This window comes from Ostrea edulis, chromosome 8 (assembly GCF_947568905.1).
Source record: "Ostrea edulis chromosome 8, xbOstEdul1.1, whole genome shotgun sequence".
In the NCBI taxonomy this organism is placed as follows: Eukaryota; Metazoa; Mollusca; class Bivalvia; order Ostreida; family Ostreidae; genus Ostrea; species Ostrea edulis.
In genome coordinates this window covers 13,341,035-13,366,524 of record NC_079171.1, presented here as the reverse complement: position 1 = coordinate 13,366,524, position 25,490 = coordinate 13,341,035, and the positions used below count along the sequence as shown (strand labels likewise).

Below are 25,490 nucleotides of genomic sequence, written 5' to 3'. Positions count from 1 at the left end.
ATGTGTAACCGGAAGCAGTCTGTTTCCATATCTACAGTACGCTCTACCTATACCGAACTCTGCAGGGCCATCACAAACTTATCATATATATATTCATAGACCAATGAATCTAATACAAGCTGATCACACCGCATGTACAAGTAGTATAACTAATACAATTGGTTCAAGATATTTTTCAACCCAGGTTCGTGTATTCTTGAACCATGTCCTTTTAATATGAGATCAGAATTCTTGAATGAAAACAACAGTGTAAGAGTTTACAATTTATGAACAGATCTCAAGTTAATATAATAAACATGTAGGAACAGCTGTCAACTTTAAGAAGAAAATCAAATACAAATATTTACGCATTGATATATTGAAACTGCGATGCTAACATAGGTAATTCAGAGACGAAAAAAGAATATACAAGTTTGAGAAAGGTAAGATAAAGCATCCGAATAATATTAACATATGGCACATATCAAATTGGGCGTATATGTATATGTGTAGCAAATGCTGGAATACATGTACCGGTACTGCAAACGTGAAACTCGTCAAATAATGTTTTTTGAAAGCTATCATTGATTGGCGAGTCCAGGCTCCAAGAGCACAAACTGAGAATAGACTTAAGTCAAAATTTTGATTAGTTATATCTCAAGATTTAACAAGCACAGATGTTTAAAAAGGTGCAGGTTTATCAAAACTTCAAATGCAAACATATACTGAAAATCTTATTTATTTATGAAAATTATTTCAAAAGTTAGCTAGATTTGAAATTTAGACTTAAGAATATTCTCAGTTTATGGTCTTGAGTCCAACTGTCCCTTGGCTTGTCATAGATCACGGTGGGCACACATTTGGCATGAGTACGACGTCATCAATTGCAATATCGCTTAGATGCGAGCTCCCTCTAACGGCCACTATGACAATCTGAAATATTGAAAGTAGATCAAGTTAATATCAATAGGCAGAAAGACGAATATCGCCATTCGGACTCCAAGACCGACCGTGGGGGTTCGGACTTTGAGTATAGATGAACGGTAACGCACCTGTGTATGGATATTAGTCCTGCAGTTTTTTTTAATTTACTTTCAACATCAAAGCAAATTAGCTGTCTTTATTTTGGTGTATGGGATATTGATTACAAAACTGTAATTTACTATCTCAAGGACAGAAATAACAAGGTTTATAAACTTTTGTTATTAATATTTGTGTTAGAAAACCGATGCAGAAGCTCTGAATGAAGCAAAATTACATTATTAAATTCCCGAACAAAAACTTATTTCTTTATAATGCTATATATTCAATAGAACTGAAATCTTTATTTCGATAAAATCTTAAATTTATAGTTTTAATTTAATCAAGTTACATACAAAACTATCATAAATAGCACATTTTTACAAGAAAATAAAATGATCAGATTTATTGAGAATTATTACTTTAACGTTACTGTGACGCGGTGGACTTACGTATGTCTGTTGATCCAAAGGAACATTAAGATCCAGTTTGTGCCAGGAATCTCCTTGAGGCCCGCTCACCGTAAAATGTTGTTGATAATTGGATTTGTAGGTGTAAATAGAAAAAGTTCCCATGTCGCTTCCCTTCATGTGGTAGTACATACTCAAGCAGTGGGTCTTATCTTTAAATATTAATAAAGCAATCGACATCCTTTATCAAATTTACTCCATTTCAGTCTACATGTATCTAATATTTGCTAATGAAAGGTGAAGATAAGGAATACTGATCAATCGCATAACTCCTACAAGCAATACAAAATAAAGCGTTGGACAAACACTGCCCCTGGACACACCAGAGGTGGGATAAGGTGCCTAGGAGGAGTAAGCATCCCCTGTCTATTGGTCACACCCGCCGTGAGCCCTATGTCTTGATCAGGTAAACGGAGTAATCCGTAGTCAAAAATCAGTAATTTGCAACTCTGCTAATTTCAAACAATTTGTTGAAGAAGGCTATTTTGACACTCTTTTGTGAAAAGTATGCATGAAAATGCGACCATAGATACAGTGTGTGTGTGTAACAATTTGATTTCGACTGAATACTTTTTTTTTTTTAAAATTCAAAATAATCGTCATAGACCAATTGAATACGTACTTTCAAACAGAACTCCGTTGTCAAAGAAATAGTAGAATCCTCCAGTGTTGCGACCTGAAGCCTCGAAATAAAAGTAGTACTGCCCCTCATGAGCTGCTGCCGGACCCGTGTTAGAGTCAGGTGTTGGGCCCTAGAAAGAGATAGTTTCTCTCATACTTTCTGAGTATAAGTGTCAGGTTTAATGGAGGGGTAAGCGATTTGGTGAATTTGTTGTTGCTACTAGTAAACTAGGGGTTCATTGTCCATTTCGCTCACTCAAGCTTCTGGATTTCCCCATATAAAATGTTATTTTTCAATTATCACTACTCCTCTTGAAGGCCAGAGACTTGATGTTAGCAAACATCAATATGTAGAATGTGGGAATACTTGCATACAAATCTGAATATTTTTTTTTACAATTGTGGTTAAAGAGGAATTTTTCAAGAACATTTCCTGTAATAACAGAATATTACTACAATATACTCAAATCCCGAACGTGGCCCCGTCTTTGGCTTAAGTGTTACGGTGCGTGCAAATCTGAATATATACTTTATAAGGATGTATTCATGTCGATTCAATAGAATAGGTCCTTTACTTGTTTTTTGAAAAAGAAAAAAAAATTCAAACATGGTAAATGAATATTGCTATGTAAACAATAAACCAAATTGAATCCGTGTGGATTTTGATAAGATGATTTCAAAAGAACTGATTGATTCCATATACCCTTCAGTGATGAACGCTGTTATTGTTACGTTCATGGTTCAGGAAAAGAGTGAACCTTCATTAAATAAAGACTTTTCCTATACTCATGCATGTGTCTTGGCCACGTTATACACAAAGTATACAATGTAAATATTAATTTTCAACACGATACCTAATGAATGATAAACATTTAATAGTGACTGTTCGTACCTGTCTTCGGAACCAAAAGGAAGTGCTATCTTGGGTATCGAGGAAGCAGACTGGATCATTCTCAAGCTCGAATCGACACGAACGGCCTAATAAAAAGACAGAAAATTTTACCAGTGTGGTACAACATGCCATTGTCTATTTACTGGGGGAGATTAATGCTTATAGTCCGAATCATATGACTGAATTGAAGAAAGCTACCGTGATGTCATTCCTATGTAATGTTATTGTTCTCAATCAACCATATCACAAACTTGAATTTCATTATAGAAGGAAGCTAATTTTATACATGTTTGGCTTTATTGGTTCAGTGGTTCTTAAAAAGAGCCTAATTTCATACATGTTTGGCTGTTTCGGTTCAATGGTTCTTCAAAAGAGCCTAATTTCATACACGTTTAACTGTTTTGATTCAGTGGTTCTTAAAAGAGCCTAATTGCATGCACGTTTAGCTGTTTTGGTTCAGTGGTTCTTAAAAAGAGCCTAATTACATGCACGTTTAACTGTTTTGATTCAGTGGTTCTTAAAAAGAGCCTAATTGCATGCACGTTTAGCTGTTTTGGTTCAGTGGTTCTTAAAAAGAGCCTAATTTCATGCACGTTTAGCTGTTTTGATTCAGTGGTTCTTAAAAAGAGCCTAATTTCATGCACGTTTAGCTGTTTTGATTCAATGGTTCTTAAAAAGAGCCTAATTCCATGCACGTTTAGCTGTTTTGGTTCAGTGGTTCTTAAAAAGAGCCTAATTGCATGTACGTTTAGCTGTTTTGGTTCAGTGGTTCTTAAAAAGAGCCTAATTGCATGCAAGTTTAGCTGTTTTGGTTCAGTGGTTCTTAAAAAGAGCCTAATTGCATGCACGTTTAGCTGTTTTGGTTCAATGGTTCTTAAAAAGAGCCTAATTGCATGCACATTTGGCTGTTTTGGTTCAGTGGTTCTTAAAAAGAGCCTAATTTCATGCACGTTTAGCTGTTTTGATTCAATGGTTCTTAAAAAGAGCCTAATTCCATGCACGTTTAGCTGTTTTGGTTCAGTGGTTCTTAAAAAGAGCCTAATTGCATGTACGTTTAGCTGTTTTGGTTCAGTGGTTCTTAAAAAGAGCCTAATTGCATGCAAGTTTAGCTGTTTTGGTTCAGTGGTTCTTAAAAAGAGCCTAATTGCATGCACGTTTAGCTGTTTTGGTTCAATGGTTCTTAAAAAGAGCCTAATTGCATGCACATTTGGCTGTTTTGGTTCAGTGGTTCTTAAAAAGAGCCTAATTGCATGCACGTTTAGCTGTTTTGGTTCAGTGGCTTTTAAAAGGAGCCTAATTGCATGCACGTTTAGCTGTTTTGGTTCAGTGGTTTTTAAAAAGAGCCTAATTTCATGCACGTTTAGCTGTTTTGGTTCAGTGGTTCTTAAAAAGAGTCTAATTTCATACACGCTGTTTTGGTTCATCCACTCCAACGTCCGACATACTACAATCGTCTTAATAATCTCGTCACGGCATTGAGGAATAGTCTTAATTCATACACATAACATGAACCCTGTATGTTTTCCTCAGGAATTCTATGTATAACGAAAGGGGACTGAACAATTTTGAACGATTTAAAGCAAGTAAAAGTGTTTATTGATAAATAATAATGAAAGTGAAATACATCAAATTTACACGACAGGTAAATGATTAGTAGCCGATCAATGTGCACGCGAACCTTTTAGTAAGAGTTATCTACCCTTGATGAAAATAAGAAAAATCTAATTTCCTTAAAATGTCTGTTGTAAATGATTAAGTTTAATTCACATTCATATAAAACGAAATTTTATGCAATTTGTTTTACCAAGAGATTTGCATAAATATTTTATTAGATACTAAATATGATCGTTATACATTGAAATTAGGGTATTCCAAGGTCATGTTCACTAGGTCATGAACCATTTACGAAATTTAAGGCTTTACCACAAGAAATATATACAAATTATAAAAGCCCCTTTATTTTAGGAAACATTGTATAGGTTAGATTTTCTTAAAAGTAGATCAAACTACAGGGTCAAAGGCACAAGGTGACAAGATAAGGTCCTGTCACAATGAATGTCCAGGTAAAATATGAGAGCCCAATCACTCACCATTCAAAATTGATGAGCCCGGTTAAAGTTTCGGTACATTTCATATACACTGTCCCTATCTATAGTCGCGGGGGGGGGGGGGGGGGCAAGATGAATTCACAACTTAGGAACATTTACATTTGGATATGATTTAGTATGGCTCTGTATATTCTCTTGGCACTGCTGTTGTTGAGATGAAGATTTTCGAAAAATGTTTCCCTTTTTATTTCTTGTAAAACTTTGATCCCCTAATGTGATCCCCTCGTACTTCCAAGAACAACAATAAGAACTAACGTAATCTGCACCTTCTAATGATGCTTGCATTTCAACATGACTAATCATGATACCATTGTTCTTGAGAAGAAAATATTTTCCCTATATATTTGCATATAAATTTTTGATCCTCCATTGGGGCCCTACCCTACTCCGGGGGAAGGGGCATGATTTGAACAAACTACTATATGTCAAGTAGAAGAAGCTTTCATGTAAATTTCAAGTTTTCTGGTGGTTCTTGAGAAGGATTTTAAATAACCCCACTCTATCTTACCTTGTTTTGATTATCTCACTTTAAAAATGGGCATGAACCTTCGTTTGAACAGAATTGAACCTCCTTCACCCAAGGATGGTTTATAATAAGTTTACGACGACATCGACAGCAGCAGAGAGCGGAGAGATATCGATCAAAATAGCTCACTTAAGCTTTCCGCTCAAATGAATCAAAATAGGTACGGTATTTGATGACGCTTTTAAAACAGGATATGCAAAGAAAGTCGAGCACGAAATGGTGAATAAACCATAAAAGCTCGAGTCCGTTTGGTTTGAAATAATGCAAGTGCAATGCTGTATTTTCATGAAGTTTTAGAGGTGTATACAATCCTGAAATAGACAACAAACAACATATGTTTTCAAGCATGCAATGTTATTTCCTTCAAATCGATAAATGAAACATTGGTAACCCATTAGAAGTTTTAATAGTAATTGATGAACTAAAATGGGATCTTTGCACTCTTGCCCCTTTAATCATAATCCCGCTTTTATGCTAAGAATGAAATTTCTTTTTAACAAATCTTGAGAAAATAATAGCATTTTTATGCGCTTAAATTTTATCTCAACACAACGAAAATATCGCTAACAACAATCATCGTTGCATAGTATTTAAATTCAATAAATCAAATTGAAAATAGATGTGATACTATTTTATGATGTAACTCCAAATTTTAATCAAAAAAGGAGAAAAAACCATAAAGGGTGCAACCACAGTATTGATATTTGTAATACAGACAGTCATATCGCACTCTATAGATATGTTGTCCTTCAAAAGTGCTTCATTAATAGTGTTTGATTAGCTACTGTTTTAATAAAAAAAATCAGAAATATCTGTCAATTAAAATAAACACCCCCCCCCCCAAAAAAAAAACCCAACCCAGCAATAATGAAAATTATAGCAACAAAGATCCATTACTTCATTCTCAAACAGAGTTATAAAGGAAAGTCCGTGTACGAATAAAATGACAATTTGATGATGCTGTATACCATTTTTATTAATACAGATTTCTTAATGAGACACTTACATCGGCTAAAATCTAAAAGCATGAAAATATTGAGAACATGAAAGTGCAAATTTGACCAAAAACGACAGGAAAAAAAAGGGAGATCTACACAGAAAAGAAGATATAAATTGGGAAAATCAAGACAATAAGAAAATATAAATATTTTATACAATGAAGTACAAAAATGAGAACAAATTTGTCTGCTACATAAATGTTCAAAGATTATTCAAGTGCCATATTGGAAATAAAACTGTCCGCTTCTTGCAATAAATCAATCTGAACATGGGTTTGGCATCAGTTTGACGTCATCTATTGCAATATCACTTCGGAACGTATCCCCTCTAACAGCCATAACCATAATCTAAAAGTAAACATCAATCGATTTCATAAGATAAAAATAAACATTAGTTGAGTAAGTTAATAACCTCTCAAAACTGTAAAACCTTGTTGGCAAAACAGTGTTGGCAAAAATTTCTATACAGCAATTACATGTACATTATCAGAATCTTTACCACCCTAAATTTTTATACAGCAATTACATTATCAGAATCATTACCACCCTAAATCTTTATACAGCAATTGCATTATCAGAATCATTACATCCCTAAATTTTTATACAGCAATTACATTATCAGAATCATTACATCCCTAAATTTTTATACAGCAATTACATTATCAGAATCATTACCAACCTCAATTTAATGATATTCGTCATTTAATCAGAAATGAGAGAATGTTACTTTACCAGAAAGGCGAGACACAATCCATATATATTAGACTGATTTACATATGTTTGTTTACATTAGAGTGACTTACATATGTTTGTTTACGCTAGAGTGACTTACAGATGTTTGTTTACATTAGACTGACATACATATGTTTGTTTACATTAGACTGACTTACAGATGTTTGTTTACATTAGAGTGACTTACAGATGTTTGTTTACATTAGAGTGACTTACAGATGTTTGTTTACATTAGAGTGACTTACATATGTTTGTTCACATTAGAGTGACTTACATATGTTTGTTTACATTAGAGTGACTTACATATGTTCGTTTTACGTTAGAGTGACTTACATATGTTTGTTTACGTTAGAGTGACTTACATATGTTTGTTTACATTAGAGTGACTTACATATGTTTGTTTACATTAGAGTGACTTACATATGTTTGTTTACATTACAGTGACTTACATATGTTTGTTTACATTAGAGTGACTTACATATGTTTGTTCGTCTAGAGGAAGATCCAGTTCCAACTTATGCCATTGGTTTCCTTGGTTACCGCTGATTGAAAAATGTTCCACATAGCTTGTTTTATAGGTATAAATTGCAAAAGTCCCCATGCCGCTTCCTTTCATATGGTAATACAAACTCAGGCAGTGCACCTTATCTGTGAACAAAAAAAAAGCCATCTCCAATGACATAATCAAGCATTTACCAAGTACCATAAAGGAAGCTCTCTTCACTAATATGAATTTCTTTGAACACTCAGAATAACTCATCCTAGTATATAAATGCCATCCATAGCATTTTCATCATAGGGTACCAACCTCCTTTTGACAATATTCTTAAAACGAATACATGACTCGGTCATAGAAAAAAAACAACATTTATAGTTTTTTTTGTCGTAACAGCAAACATAAAGAAGTCTTTCAAATGATAAAGACAATGATCACTATAATGGTTCTGGTTCCGACCTGATACAATTTGGGTTAAGGTCTATCTACTCCTTCTAAATATCTATTTAGTTTTAACCTAGTGTCAATAGCAAAAAAGAAGATACCATTTAAATGTTTTGTCCATTTATACTACATAATACTAAGTTTTGCCCCCACCCTGGAGTCAGAAACTCTACCCAGAGGATCATAAAATTTACAATTTTCGTAGAGGTCTTCTTACTCTATATCAAATGCATTTGAGTTTTCTTACACATGTGCAATTCTAGGGAAGCTTTTTGAAAATCAGTCAATGTTTGGGGGTGCGTGTCCCGCCCCTACGACCCCAGCGGTGCAGGAGTCCTGAAATTGACAATTTATGTCCTTCTTGTTCAAAATATACTTTATACCAAACTTGAAAGGAATTGGAATGTAGCTACATGTATCAAGAAGAAGTTAAAAATGTCTATTGTTCACACATTTAATAACTAACCATTTTGGTCCCACCCTGATACCAAATCCCCTACTTCTAGGTTCATCAACTTTACAATTTTGGGAAGGGACTACCTGCTCTTTCTAAATAATCATTTAGTTTTAATTTAATATCATCAACACTAAAGAACACGTTTTGTAAGTAAAATCTCCTCAGCGTGTACGTTGTATAGTGATTCCATGAAATATGTCTTAAGGATTATTCTGTATCGTTTCATTGGTATATTCCATTTTGAGAACATATTTTTGACATCAATGAAATGTGAAGATAACGGACAGTGATCAATCTCATAACTCTTATAAGCAATACAAAATAGAAAGTTGGGCAAACACGGACCCCTGGATATAACAGAGGTGGGGTCAGGTACCTAGGAGGAGTAAGTATCCCCTGTCGACCGGTCACACCCGCCATGAGCCCTACATCAATAGACGACACGGATGATGTGATAAACTCAAATTATATTAAGATTGTATTGTGCGAAAAAGTCTAGAAAATATGTTTGTTTGTTTTTTAAATTTCCGACATACATAACTAATTTTTGCTAACAATTTTCTGGTGTAATGGATGCATAGAAATTTTTTTCTAAAAATGAAAATGATTTCTCATTACACAAATGTACTTATTTCACAATAAATAAATATTTGAAAAAAGAACGAAAAAAAAAAAAAAAAAGCAACGGCAAACGACAAACGAAATTCACTAAACCGAATGAAAGATAGAGGGAACTGTGATTTATAATAGTCTGAGATTTATCCCCCGTTTTTAACAGCTTACTTTCAAACAAGACTCCGTTGTCAAAGAAATAATATGGATCTCCGGGGGTGCGCTTTGAAGCTTCGAAATAATAGTAATATTGTCCCTCATAAGCCTTTCGTGGACCTGTTCTGCGGGAAGGAGTTCGTCTCTAGGAAGAATATAAAAGCATGTTATATTATGTAATTGTACATAAGATTATCATTTCTATGACCCTTTTACACATAAACAGATGAAATCCAATCTGAGATGACTGATAGTCAAAGCATATGTACTATACAACCATTGATGTGCGCGAAGACATTTCTTGTTTCCGTGGTATGGGCAAATTCATGCAGTAAAATCAGGCATGGACAATTAAAACAGAATTTTCCATCCACGAAATCAAGTTTTCACGGACACACTTATCTTTTTTAATCCTCGAAAAGTTGAAACATAATAGTAGGTGATTTTAAAACAACCAAACGTAACTGAAATGTGATTTTTGAATGATGTTCAAATTCGGATTGTGAATGTAACGAAAGCACAGTTCATTTGTATACAAAATTGAAAAGTTTGACGTTGGAAATATCTAAGCGGATTTTTCGGACAAATGCAACTGCAAATATTAGAGCTTAATATTTTGGCGTAACTTCTTTTAACACGTGTCCCGTTTTAAGTCGATGCATATTCTGGCGTTTTCATGTTTGAACAATTTTCCTAACCCGCCAAACAACTAACATTTCCGGCACGCCAGAATCACGCAATAATGTTAATTTTATTTAGGGTACATTAATGGAAAATATTCTGTACATCAATTAGATATTCTTGTATACCTGTAATGATCACACAATAGATATACATCTAATCGAGTTTCTATACAAAACTTGATGCTTTCATTTGGGATGTGTCGATGAAGAAATATTTTTCACTTGCAATTTGACGTTTTCTGAATATTACTCATTATAATATTTATATGACAACCGCCCTTTGGCCTTTATTACCCGTTTTCTACGCCAGAATGATGTAGAATCCTGGGTGTCTAGGAAGCAGGCAGGATCATTCTTTTTCTCAAACGTACACGATCGGCCTAGAAATGAGAATCAACATATCATAATAGATATAAAACGTGCACAAAATATGAATGTATTCGAAAGAAATAGAAATGCATTGTGAATGTTTGATTGCCCGTGAAAGACATAGACGCAATTGGTGATTTTATTAATGCCTCTAGAAGAACTAGACGTGTCTGATGTAAAATGACCCACCTTCACAGTGACTACCGGGATAGCCTGCTGGGCAGTCACACCTGTAGGGATCCTCCTCCCCAGGGGTCTCCACGCAGCTACCGCCATTCTGACAGGGATTGTTATCACAGGGATTTCCTGTGTCAATATCTGCAAGATTTGGATTTCTATGTAACAACACAAAATAGAAAATGAAAAGGATAAGATGTGCAAGTCGCTTTTAATCTAGAAAACATGATAAAAGTTGGAATTAAAGACCTTTGATGATGACAATGGAAACTGTGGAATTCTTATTTCAAAAGAGAGGAAAGCATATCGCAATGCCCTCAGCTGCTTTCGTAGAGTCGGCCTATACAGTCGGGCACATTCCCGCACACAGATTCAGGCCAAAATGTAAACAATCCAATATTTGTACAGAAGAGATTCACTCAGCATTCATTAACCGATATCAATGTTTTGTTGGCCTATCATAAATTTCAAAAGAGGGTTTCTGGATAACATTTTATAGTTATCTGACTAACCTCATTTTTAGGGACTAGATGAAATGTGTATTATTTGTGACAAATGACAAAACTGGCATACCTTTATAAGAAAACCTACTCCCTGTAAACTATGTGTGATGGATGTGTTTCCAAATAGAACATCAAAAACCGGCACTAATAAAACTACACACATATATAATACTGTATAATCTTACTATCTATTCACTAATAAACTACATACATGTAAAACTTTTACGGTACCAATTTTGATGCACCAGATGTGCATTTTGACAAATAATGTCTCCTCAGTGATGCTCAACCGAAATGTTTGAAATCCGAAATAACGGTAAACTTGCTAGAGCTATTTTGGGGGAAACAGAGTGCCAAAAAGTGGAGTCAAATTCGTCTAAGGATAGGAGCTTTGCATGAGCGAGATAATCCTTAATTATGAAATGAATTTCTAAATTTGATCACAGCAATTAAATATACATCCGTATTTTCAAGCTAGTAACGAAGTACTTAGCTATATAATACTGTATATTCCTACTATTTATTCACGAATAAAATGGTATATTCTTGTATACCAGTTTGAATGTGCAATGATAAATTGAAATTTTATCCGATATCAATCGTGTATTTCATGTGTACCTCTATCCCACAAAACCCAAATCACATCAAAACACGCAATTTATTGATAATTCAGAGTGTAGATGTGTAGATAAGAGTGACCATGAAATTATATTGTAAATTCTCGATAATCCAAGAAAACTGTCGACCACGAATTTAAATGGTCCTCTCATGCCCTTTGGAGAAATAACGAATCCCGTGCATTCTATCTATCTTTGAAATCAGGCATGAGCGGGGAATTTTTTTTAACCTTACACAAATAATCTTACAGAGACAAATACGGTGAGTATTTTATGCCTTATTATTCATATGACTTAAATAACATATTTTAAAAAACCCAAGAGTCTTCTATCATTTGCATATATCCAAAAAGAGTGAGTGTTAATAGTGTTTGCGATTTTCATGTATTCATGGCGAAAAGGAAATGAATAGTATCAGGGGAAGATTAACGACTCTACAACTGCAGATATTGTGCTTACCCTGAAACCTGTCGCCGGTATAACCGGTATCACATCCACACCTGTAGCCGGTGCACTTACCCTGACACTTGTCGCCGGTATAACCGGTATCACATCCACACCTGTAACCGGTGCACTTACCCTGACACTTGTCGCCGGTATAACCGGTATCACATCCACACCTGTAACCGGTGCACTTACCCTGACACTTGTCGCCGGTATAATCGGTATCACATTCACACCTGTAACCGGTGCACTTACCCTAACACTTGTCACCGGTATAACCGGTGCACTTACCCTGACACTTGTCACCGGTATAACCGGTATCACAGTCACACCTATAACCGGTGCACTTACCCTGACACTTGTCGCCGGTATAACCGGTATCACATCCACACCTGTAACCGGTGCACTTACCCTGACACTTGTCGCCGGTATAACCGGTATCACATTCACACCTGTAACCGGTGCACTTACCCTGACACTTGTCGCCGGTATAACCGGTATCACAGTCACACCTGTAACCGCCTGGTTTGGTAGTATCTGCTTGACAGGTAGCACCATTCATACATTCGTTCTGGTCACAGGGATCTGTTATGGGGTCTATGCAAATATACACATTTCTTTTGAGAATTCAAGTGTGTTTCTCAGTAAATGTCATGATGAATGTAAAGATTATATCGTAATTAAGAAAACAAAAGCATGAATTCTTTAAAGTAGTTTTGCCAATTTGTTAGGAGAAAAATCATATTCCTTGTTCAGAAGTGAAATTTGATCGCCGATTTAAGAAAAAATGCATGGATATTATATATTCAAACAAAGATTAAGAATAAAACGCTTTAACACTTTCAGTACAAATCGTTTGAAAATATCATTCAACAATCAATATATTTTTGCCAACAGAACGCCGATTCTTAAAATAATATGTACTGATTTACCCAAAAGTTGGCATGTTGGCCAATAATTAAAAAAAACCTTGACCAATGCCATGTCAACCGCGTACTGTAAAGAGGGGCACATTTGTGCTGTGTAAATATTCGCAAATTTTACGATGACTAACTAATAAGATAAGAGGAGATAACTTTTGAAATAGCTAGAGAAGAAAACGAATCAATCTCCAATCTCATATATATTCATATAAATATTAAGGATACAAAAACATAAGTTTTTTTTTTGTTTATATGTTTACGTCCTTCGTAAGCGGGAGGATCTGAGGTCAAGCCCTACTCATGCCATTGCCGCGTCAAACTGTTCGTTATCGTCATTTTTCATTTCAGACGTAACCATAGGTAATGACTGCTCCTTCGCCAAATGCTCAGTATTCACGAATCTTTCAGATAGGACCGTAACAATGGAGGTCCCGTGTCGCGACGGGCGTTTGCACGTTCAAGAACCCTCATTGCTACGGTCCTGATCGATATGTCTCTCAATATAAGTGAAAAATTCTCGGTAATCATCGATATGAAAATATAAAAATATCACAATTGGCAACTTTTCTTGTTTTCATCCTTATATGCAGATATTCACGCTAAGAATTAGGTATATTTTGACATACCTTTTAACATGTTAGTATATTAGTCCCTGGCGATATATTTTATAGAATAAATTCTCTCTCTCTCTCTCTCTCTCTCTCTCTCTCTCTCTGACACGCATACATCATACACATATAACTGTAGAGAGTAATAATTACTAGAAAGACTACGAAATAACGATATATATATATATATATATATATGATGGTCTACTTACCTTCACACTTGTCGCCGGTATAACCGGTATCACAGTCACACCTGTAACCGTCTGGTTTGGTAGTATCTGCTTGACAGGTAGCACCATTCATACATTGGTGCTGGTCACAGGGATTTGTAGGTATCGGTTCTATACAAATATACAAATTTCTGTACGTGAGGTTTTCATCATACTATTTTCTATGTTTACATAGACCAAATATCACATGTTAATTGCATCGTCGCCTTTGTCAACAATCGCTATGTAGGCGAGAGGGAGGGGCCCAACACATCCAGTGTACAGTGAAACTTCTCTAAACTGGCCAGCTGTCGGACCGAAAAAAAAACGGCTGGTTTAGAGGGGTGGCCGGTATACCGAGAATTTAGCATTTAGAGACATTTCAGTTCAATTTTTATTAGATATTTCATTGACATACCACAAACCATATAATATGGTGTTCAAGGACTATTATTTCACTATTGGAAATAAAACATAATAATTTACTAACATGTTTACTTTCAATTTATAGCACTAAAACTAATCATACATGAATAAACATTCTTACATTGACATGCATAAATAATGGAAAACATTCCGTTTAAATAAAACTGCATTTGATATAGGTATAGAAATCTGTAGACTAGCAGCATTTATGTAGATTTTCGGCTTATCTTTTAGTAAACAAAACAAAGAGTAGGTACTGCTCACTTTGATATGGGGATCTATGATCAATTATTGGTGGAGATCAAAGTAGACCGCTTGTACCTACAGGTAATTATTACCAAAAATAGTCTTGCTGCAATCATCTAATTTTAACTTAAAATTTATAACAGGATACATAAAGAAAACACTGAGGCCTATTATTGGAATTCCTCTTACCTTTAAAAACTCTGTTTACGTCCATTGCTTATATCGTTAACAAATTTGTTTTGACGTTTTTGAAAAGTAGAGGAGTAAAAATATAATTTTAATTGTGATGTTTCTTAGGAATTTTAAGTCTATGGAAACCTCCAAAAAATTATTTATCTATTGAAAATTATCATTAACAGTCATGGGTTTGTTGTTTATTAACTACCGCTTATATCCATGGTGCAACAATATGGCGTATTGATTGTAGTCATTCAATATGTGCATATCTATTTATAACATTATGTACCGAAACTTGAAAGGGTCACTTGGATTAGATAAGCACCAATTAGCACCCTGGACAGCACAGGTAAACTAAAGAACTTATAGAGGCCACTCGTGTTTTTCACACCTCCGGTAGATAATTTCCCACCTGGCCGGTAGGTCAGTCATTTTTCACACCTGACCAGTCTTAATCACCCCTCTGGCCAAAATTTTCTAGTCTTCAAATAGTGGCCGGTATTATAAGGGTAAAGTACACATGTTTGTTAACAATTGTGCTTTAAAAAGTGGCCGATGTCCGGTTTTCAGGGGTGGCCGGTTTTGTGAGACTTTCTTTGTAAGGAAATATTAAGGTTTCTGCCGGGACTTTGAAAATCGGCCGATATTCAGGGAGAACCGGTTTTCTGAGGGGCCGGTTTGGAGAAGTTTCACTGTATATTCATATTTCTACATTTAGAAATAACGTGATACACAGTGTTGAGTACAAAATCACCAGTATCGATACCATTCTATTTATAGAGGTGTACCTTCACAAGTGTCTCCGGTAAATCCAGTACTGTCACATTGACAAGTGAATGTCGTTGAACCGGATGTACACGTTCCACCATTTTTACACGGGGAGTTTGCACAATAGTCAATTTCTAGAAATGAATAAATAACACAATAGTTCAGTAAAAGAAAGAGAGATGAATAGCATGACAGGTGTATTTGGGATGAGAATATATAAATCTTTTAATGAAATATGGACTGTGAATATCCTATAATGTTTTCTACTAACAATGTAATCAATATACCTCCACCCTCATGCACGACATAATTATGCTTTTGCAAAATCATTTATTAAAGAGTTAGATACGTTTGTTATCATAACGAGACCCTGTAAAATACTTTAAAAGCGAAAAATAATTATTCATACAAACCATGGATATATATTAAGTTGATGATCCAAGGTATTTATATACAGAAACATATCGGCGGATATAGGTATCTTGTAATGTTGAGTACTTTTCAAACCTATCCGGAATCCGGAAAATGGACTGTTTTCTTCTCTTTGTCTACCATTTAGGAGAAAATTCGATGTGTCCAAATGCATGGGCCACAAAAAGCAGTAAACTTGAGATAGATTATCTTCGAAAGAAATACTTATGCATGTTTCGTCCTGCCTAATTTTCTTTTTCTCTTTAAATCTAATCAGTCGTCTGATTTTGACGTTTGCAGGCGGATCGCCATAGCAACGAATTGTACGGCGATATAAGATAATTAATCACAGCTTAACGTACTTGTTATTATTTTAGCAACCACAATGATATAATATATTGATAATTATATTATGAAAAATATCAGTTTCTGAACAAATCCAGTTGGAGTCATTGAAATGCAGGCGGTAACCGAACCGAGTCAAATGCAGTAGGCTGGCTTTGATGCACAGTTGAACACCAAATCTTGTCTTAATTTCTATAAATCTGTGTAAATGAAATGTGCATGTCGCTGATAAAATCATAGATATGCAATAATAATGCCAATATAAAGGTATATAAGTTTAACCAACACTTTAATACATATCTACAAATAGTATTGATTGATTGATTGAATATTGTTTTACGTCATTCTAAGAAAATATTTCACTCATATGGAGATGGACTGCAGATGAAGGGCTGCAAAATTTAGGCCTATGCTCGGCGTTTATCGCCGTAGAGCAGGGGGGATTCTTATCGTGCCACACCTGCTGTGATACGGGACCTCGGTGTTTGTGGTCTCATCCGAAGGACCGCTCCATTTAGTCGCCTCTTACGACAAGCAAGGAGGCACCGAGGATCTATTCTAACCCGGATCCACACGGGATCAAATAGTATTGAGCCTTGTTTATATTGACAACGTACAGTACGAACCAAAAATATTTGTCTGCATTTGATATATTTCATATGAGCCATTCCAAGCAAAACAGACGCTTATCTTATCCAATAATGTTTTAAAACGTCATAGTAAGAAAATATGACGTCATGCTTTGCTTACTTTTAAAGAAAGACGTCATGATTACCAATCACAAATAACTATCATATTTGGTTGACTAGCTTAATGATTTGAATAAATTAATAGATTACTTTAAAAAAAGAAATGAATGCATAGAATGTCAAATCTTCTCTCGGGTTAATGAATTATTGTTTCAGCAACGTTTAGGCCTTACATGTACAACTATGTAAAAAAAAAAAAAGCATCTGTATGATTATGCATATATCACTGGAAATTAGCGTAAGAATCAAGAGTTTTAAATCAACTTAAAATAGTACAAATGTATACGTAATGAGTAAACGGATCTATACAGACACGTAACCTCGTGTTTTTAAACCCTCTTCCCAAAATGGGTTTTAAAAAGGGGAGGGGGTGAAAATATATTAATTTTGAATTCATTGATCATACTCCCAATATTATGGGTAAAATGTGTTGATATCAGTAATAAGCGGTGAGTAATACTTTATTGACTGAATTTCACGTAGAGTATCTAACTTCAAACTAGAATCAATAATCCAAGTATTTCAATTTCAAAATATGAAATATGACATAGAGAAAGATTTTCAAGTATCTATCATGAGGATGATAAAGACAGACAGATTCAGGACACACGAACAGAGAAACTGTCGAAATTAAAATCAAAAATGGTCATTTTATTTTAGGTAAATATTCTATTTTGTGTAAATATTTACAAAATTTACGATGACTAATAAGGTAAGAAAAGATTCGCTGTATTCATGATGTTAACACAACATTGTATGAAAGGTGAAGATAACGAACAGTGGTCAATTTCATAACTCCGACAAGCAATACAAAATATATAGTTGGGCAAACACGGACCCCTGGACACACCAGAGGTCGGATCAGGTGCCTAGGAGGAGTACGCACCCCCTATCGACTGGTCACACCCGCCGTGAGCCCTATATCCTGTTCAGGTAAACAGAGCTATCCGCAGTCAAAATCAGTGTGCCAAGAAAGGCTTAACCATGATGTTCACACAACACTTCTATATTTGAAAATATGTATGAGGGGGCCCTGATACCAGAGTTGATGACTGATAGGTACCTTTGAAGCTATTACATTCTATTTAGAAAAATACACTGTTCATTGTTCGTTATCTTCAGCTTTCATCGTATGCAGTGAAAACATATTGTGATCATTAGCAAATTACAGAGTGATATCATGTGATGACGTGAAGTTACATATAATGTGGTTGTGTGTTGTGAACAATTTAATCAAACAACGAAAACGCATTGGGTCAAATGCTGTCTGACGTGTTTCATACCGATTGTTAAGCCGTTCTTGGCACACTGATTTTGACTGCGGATAATCCCGTTTACCTGATCAGGATATGGGGCTCACAGCGGGTGTGACCGGTCAACAGGGGATTCTTACTCCTCCTAGGCACCTGATCCCACCTCTGGTGTGTCCAGGGGTCCGTGTTTGCCCAACTATCTATTTTGTATTGTTTGTAGGAGTTATGAGATTGATCACTGTTCGTTATCTTCACCTTGCATACACGTAAAACATAGGTATATTTTGACATACTTTTTGACATGTTAGTATATTTGTCACTGGCGACATAGTCCTATATGAGACACATTTGATCTCTCTCTCTCTCTCTCTCTCTCTCTCTCTCTCTCTGACACACATATATAAATGTAGAGAGAGAGTTACTAACTGAAAATACCACAGAACAAAGATCTATATCTGATAACCGGTATTAGATTCACACCTGTAACCGTTGCACTTACCATGACACTTGTCGCCGGTATTACCGGTATCACAGTCACACCTGCAACTGATGCACTTACCCTAACACTTGTCACCGGTATAACCGGTATCACATTCACACCTGTAACCGGTGCACTTACCCTGACACTTGTCGCCGGTATAACCGGTATCGCAGTCACACCTGTAACCGTCTGGTTTGGTATTATCTGCTTGACAGGTAGCACCATTCAAACATTGGTGCTGGTCACAGGGATTTGTAGATATGGATTCTATACAAATATACAAATTTCTGTACGTGAGGTTTTCATCATACTATTTTCTATGTTTACGTAGACCAAATATTACATGTTAATTGCATCGTCGCCTTTGTCAACAATCGCTATGTAGGCGAGAGGGAGGGGCCCAACACATCCAGTGTACAGTGAAACTTCTCTAAACTGGCCAGCTGTCGGACCGAAAATAAAAAACCCGGCTGGTTTAGAGGGGTGGCCGGTATATCGAGAATTTAGCATTTAGCGACATTTCAGCTCAATTTCTATTAGATATTTCATTGACATACCACAAACCATATAATATGGTGTTCAAGGACTATTATTTCACTATTGGAAATAAAACAAAATAATTTACTAACATGTTTAGTTTCAATTTATAGCACTAAAACTAATCATACTTGAATAAACATTTTTACATTGACATGCATAAATAATGGAAAACATTCCGTTTAAATAAAACTGCATTTGATATAGGTATAGAAATTTGTAGACTAGCAGCATTTATGTAGAATGTCGGCTTATGTTTTAATAAACAAAACAAAGAGTAGGTAGTGCTCACTTTGATATGGGGATCTATGATCAATTATTGGTGGAGATCAAAGTAGACCGCTTGTACCTACAGGTAATTATTACCAAAAATAGTCTTGCTGCAATCATCTAATTTTAACTTAAAATTTATAACAGGATACATAAAGAAAACACAGAGGCCTATTATTGGAATTCCTCTTACCTTTAAAACTCTGTTTACGTCCATTGCTTATATCGTAACAAATTTGTTTTGACGATTTTGAAAAGTAGAGTAGTAAAAATATAATTTTAATTGTGATGTTTCTTAGGAATTTTAAGTCTATGGAAACCTCCAAAAAATTATTTATCTATTGAAAATTATCATTAACAGTCATGGGTTTGTTGTTTATCAACTACCGCTTATATCCATGGTGCAACAATATGGCGTATTGATTGTAGTCATTCAATATGTGCATACCTATTTATAACATTATGTACCGAAACTTGAAAGGGTCACTTGGATTAGATAAGCACCAATTAGCACCCTGGACAGCACAGGTAAACTAAAGAACTTATAGAGGCCACTCGTGTTTTTCACACCTCTGGTAGATAATTTCCCACCTGGCCGGTAGGTCAGTCATTTTTCACACCTGACCAGTCTTAATCACCCCTCTGGCCAAAATTTTCTAGTCTTCAAATAGTGGCCGGTATTATAAGGGTAAAGTACACATGTTTGTTAACAATTGTACTTTAAAAAGTGGCCGATGTCCGGTTTTCAGGGTCGGCCGGTTTTGTGAGACTTTCTTTGTAAGGAAATATTAAGGTTTCTGCCGGGACTTTGAAAATCGGCCGATATTCAGGGAGAACCGGTTTTCTGAGGGGCCGGTTTGGAGAAGTTTCACTGTATATTCATATTTCTACATTTAGAAATAACGTGATACACAGTGTTGAGTACAAAATCACCAGTATCGATATCATTCTATTTATAGAGGTGTACCTTCACAAGTGTCTCCGGTATATCCAGTACTGTCACATTGACAATTGAATGTCGTTGAACCGGATGTACACGTTCCACCATTTTTACACGGGGAGTTTGCACAATAGTCAATTGCTAGAAATGAATAAATAACACAATAGTTCAGTAAAAGAAAGAGAGAGATGAATAGCATGACAGGTGTATTTGGGATGAGAATATATAAATCTTTTAATGAAATATGGACTGTGAATATCCTATAATGTTTTCTACTAACAATGTAATCAATATACCTCCACCCTCATGCACGACATAATTATGCTTTTGAAAAATCATTTATTAAAGAGTTAGATACGTTTGTTATCATAACTAGACCCTGTAAAATACTTTAAAAGCGAAAAATAATTATTAATACAAACCATGGATATATATTAAGTTGATGATCCAAGGTATTTATATACAGAAACATATCGGCGGATATAGGTATCTTGTAATGTTGAGTACTTTTCAAACCTATCCGGAATCCGGAAAATGGACTGTTTTCTTCTCTTTGTCTACCATTTAGGAGAAAATTCGATGTGTCCAAATGCATGGGCCACAAAAAGCAGTAAACTTGAGATAGATTATCTTCGAAAGAAAAAAATTATGCATGTTTCGTCCTGCCTAATTTTCTTTTTCTCTTTAAATCTAATCAGTCGTCTGATTTTAACGTTTGCAGGCGGATCACCATAGCAACGATTTGTACGATGATATAAGAAAATTAATCACAGCTTAATGTACTTGTTATTATTTTAGCAACCAAAATGATATAATATATTGATAATTATATTATGAAAAATATCAGTTTATGAACAAATCCAGTTGGAGTCATTAAAATGCAGGCGGTAACCGAGCCGAGTCAAATGCAGTAGGCTGGCTTTGATGCACAGTTAAACACCAAATCTTGTCTTAATTTCTATCAATCTGTGTAAATGAAATGTGCATGTCGCTGATAAAATCATAGATATGCAATAATAATGCCAATATAAAGGTATATGAGTTTAACCAACACTTTAATACATATCTACAAATAGTATTGATTGATTGATTGAATATTGTTTTACGTCACTCTAAGAAAATATTTCACTCATATGGAGATGGACTGCAGATGAAGGGCTGCAAAATTTAGGCCTATGCTCGGCGTTTATCGCCGTAGAGCAGGGGGGATTTTTATCGTGCCACACCTGCTGTGATACGGGACCTCGGTTTTGTGGTCTCATCCTAAATGGGGCGTTCCGCCCCATTTAGTCGCCTCTTACGACAAGCAAGGGGGCACCGAGGATCTATTTTAACCCGGATCCACACGGGATCAAATAGTATTGAGCCTTGTTTATATTGACAACGTACAGTACGAACCAAAAATATTTGTCTGCATTTGATATATTTCATATGAGCCATTCCAAGCAAAACAGACGCTTATCTTATCCAATAATGTTTTAAAACGTCATAGTAAGAAAATATGACGTCATGCTTTGCTTACTTTTAAAGAAAGACGTCATGATTACCAATCACAAATAACTATCATATTTGGTTGACTAGCTTAATGATTTGAATAAATTAATAGATTACTTTAAAAAAAGAAATGAATGCATAGAATGTCAAATCTTCTCTCGGGTTAATGAATTATTGTTTCAGCAACGTTTAGGCCTTACATGTACAACTATGTAAAAAAAAAAAAAGCATCTGTATGATTATGCATATATCACTGGAAATTAGCGTAAGAATCAAGAGTTTTAAATCAACTTAAAATAGTACAAATGTATACGTAATGAGTAAACGGATCTATACAGACACGTAACCTCGTGTTTTTAAACCCTCTTCCCAAAATGGGTTTTAAAAAGGGGAGGGGGTGAAAATATATTAATTTTGAATTCATTGATCATACTCCCAATATTATGGGTAAAATGTGTTGATATCAGTAATAAGCGGTGAGTAATACTTTATTGACTGAATTTCACGTAGAGTATCTAACTTCAAACTAGAATCAATAATCCAAGTATTTCAATTTCAAAATATGAAATATGACAGAGAGAAAGATTTTCAAGTATCCATCATGAGGATGATAAAGACAGACAGATTCAGGACACACGAACAGAGAGACTGTCGAAATTAAAATCAAAAATGGTCATTTTATTTTAGGTAAATATTCTATTTTGTGTAAATATTTGCAAAATTTACGATGACTAATAAGGTAAGAAAAGATTCGCTGTATTCATGATGTTAACACAACATTGTATGAAAGGTGAAGATAACGAACAGTGGTCAATTTCATAACTCCTACAAACAATAAAAAATATATAGTTGGGCAAACACGGACCCCTGGACACACCAGAGGTGGGATCAGGTGCCTAGGAGAAGTACGCATCCCCTATCGACTGGTCACACCCGCCATGAGCCCTATATCCTGTTCAGGTAAACAGAGCTATCCGCAGTCAAAATCAGTGTGCCAAGAAAGGCTTAACCATGATGTTCACACAACACTTCTATATTTGAAAATATGTATGAGGGGGCCCTGATACCAGAGTTGATGACTGATAGGTACCTTTGAAGCTATTACATTCTATTTAGAAAAATACACTGTTCATTGTTCGTTATCTTCAGCTTTCATCGTATGCAGTGAAAACATATTGTGATCATTAGCAAATTACAGAGTGATATCATGTGATGACGTGAAGTTACATATAATGTGGTTGTGTGTTGTGAACAATTTAATCAAACGACGAAAACGCATTGGGTCAAATGCTGTCTGACGTGTTTCATACCGATTGTTAAGCCGTTCTTGGCACACTGATTTTGACTGCGGATAATCCCGTTTACCTGATCAGGATATGGGGCTCACAGCGGGTGTGACCGGTCAACAGGGGATTCTTACTCCTCCTAGGCACCTGATCCCACCTCTGGTGTGTCCAGGGGTCCGTGTTTGCCCAACTATCTATTTTGTATTGTTTGTAGGAGTTATGAGATTGATCACTGTTCGTTATCTTCACCTTGCATACACGTAAAACATAGGTATATTTTGACATACTTTTTGACATGTTAGTATATTTGTCACTGGCGACATAGTCCTATATGAGACACATTTGATCTCTCTCTCTCTCTCTCTCTCTCTCTCTCTCTCTCTCTCTCTCTCTGACACACATATATAAATGTAGAGAGAGAGTTACTAACTGAAAATACCACAGAACAAAGATCTATATCTGATAACCGGTATTAGATTCACACCTGTAACCGTTGCACTTACCATGACACTTGTCGCCGGTATTACCGGTATCACAGTCACACCTGCAACTGATGCACTTACCCTAACACTTGTCACCGGTATAACCGGTATCACATTCACACCTGTAACCGGTGCACTTACCCTGACACTTGTCGCCGGTATAACCGGTATCGCAGTCACACCTGTAACCGTCTGGTTTGGTATTATCTGCTTGACAGGTAGCACCATTCAAACATTGGTGCTGGTCACAGGGATTTGTAGATATGGATTCTATACAAATATACAAATTTCTGTACGTGAGGTTTTCATCATACTATTTTTTATGTTTACGTAGACCAAATATTACATGTTAATTGCATCGTCGCCTTTGTCAACAATCGCTATGTAGGCGAGAGGGAGGGGCCCAACACATCCAGTGTACAGTGAAACTTCTCTAAACTGGCCAGCTGTCGGACCGAAAATAAAAAACCCGGCTGGTTTAGAGGGGTGGCCGGTATATCGAGAATTTAGCATTTAGCGACATTTCAGCTCAATTTCTATTAGATATTTCATTGACATACCACAAACCATATAATATGGTGTTCAAGGACTATTATTTCACTATTGGAAATAAAACAAAATAATTTACTAACATGTTTAGTTTCAATTTATAGCACTAAAACTAATCATACTTGAATAAACATTTTTACATTGACATGCATAAATAATGGAAAACATTCCGTTTAAATAAAACTGCATTTGATATAGGTATAGAAATTTGTAGACTAGCAGCATTTATGTAGAATGTCGGCTTATGTTTTAATAAACAAAACAAAGAGTAGGTAGTGCTCACTTTGATATGGGGATCTATGATCAATTATTGGTGGAGATCAAAGTAGACCGCTTGTACCTACAGGTAATTATTACCAAAAATAGTCTTGCTGCAATCATCTAATTTTAACTTAAAATTTATAACAGGATACATAAAGAAAACACAGAGGCCTATTATTGGAATTCCTCTTACCTTTAAAACTCTGTTTACGTCCATTGCTTATATCGTAACAAATTTGTTTTGACGATTTTGAAAAGTAGAGTAGTAAAAATATAATTTTAATTGTGATGTTTCTTAGGAATTTTAAGTCTATGGAAACCTCCAAAAAATTATTTATCTATTGAAAATTATCATTAACAGTCATGGGTTTGTTGTTTATCAACTACCGCTTATATCCATGGTGCAACAATATGGCGTATTGATTGTAGTCATTCAATATGTGCATATCTATTTATAACATTATGTACCAAAGCTTGAAAGGGTCACTTGGATTAGATAAGCACCAATTAGCACCCTGGACAGCACAGGTAAACTAAAGAACTTATAGAGGCCACTCGTGTTTTTCACACCTCTGGTAGATAATTTCCCACCTGGCCGGTAGGTCAGTCATTTTTCACACCTGACCAGTCTTAATCACCCCTCTGGCCAAAATTTTCTAGTCTTCAAATAGTGGCCGGTATTATAAGGGTAAAGTACACATGTTTGTTAACAATTGTACTTTAAAAAGTGGCCGATGTCCGGTTTTCAGGGTCGGCCGGTTTTGTGAGACT

The 25,490-nt window shown here is 35.4% G+C and overlaps 1 protein-coding gene across 1 annotated transcript in view; it reads right to left on the bottom strand.

Moving 5' to 3' along the window:
• Positions 1–6,574: 6,574 nt before the first annotated feature.
• Positions 6,575–25,490, bottom strand: part of LOC125662628 (fibropellin-1-like) — a 71,229-nt gene continuing 52,313 nt past the window's right edge. Inside the window, exons 25-35 of the mRNA XM_048894909.2 lie at positions 24,051–24,179; positions 20,675–20,788; positions 19,039–19,167; positions 15,682–15,795; positions 14,048–14,176; positions 12,776–12,901; positions 10,753–10,881; positions 10,489–10,574; positions 9,527–9,656; positions 7,825–7,994; positions 6,575–6,962 (exon numbers count right to left, since the gene is read on the bottom strand). Of these exons, the coding sequence (XP_048750866.2) occupies positions 6,873–6,962; positions 7,825–7,994; positions 9,527–9,656; positions 10,489–10,574; positions 10,753–10,881; positions 12,776–12,901; positions 14,048–14,176; positions 15,682–15,795; positions 19,039–19,167; positions 20,675–20,788; positions 24,051–24,179 (1,346 nt within the window). The 3' untranslated portion in view covers positions 6,575–6,872. The remainder of the gene's footprint in view (positions 6,963–7,824; positions 7,995–9,526; positions 9,657–10,488; positions 10,575–10,752; positions 10,882–12,775; positions 12,902–14,047; positions 14,177–15,681; positions 15,796–19,038; positions 19,168–20,674; positions 20,789–24,050; positions 24,180–25,490) is intronic.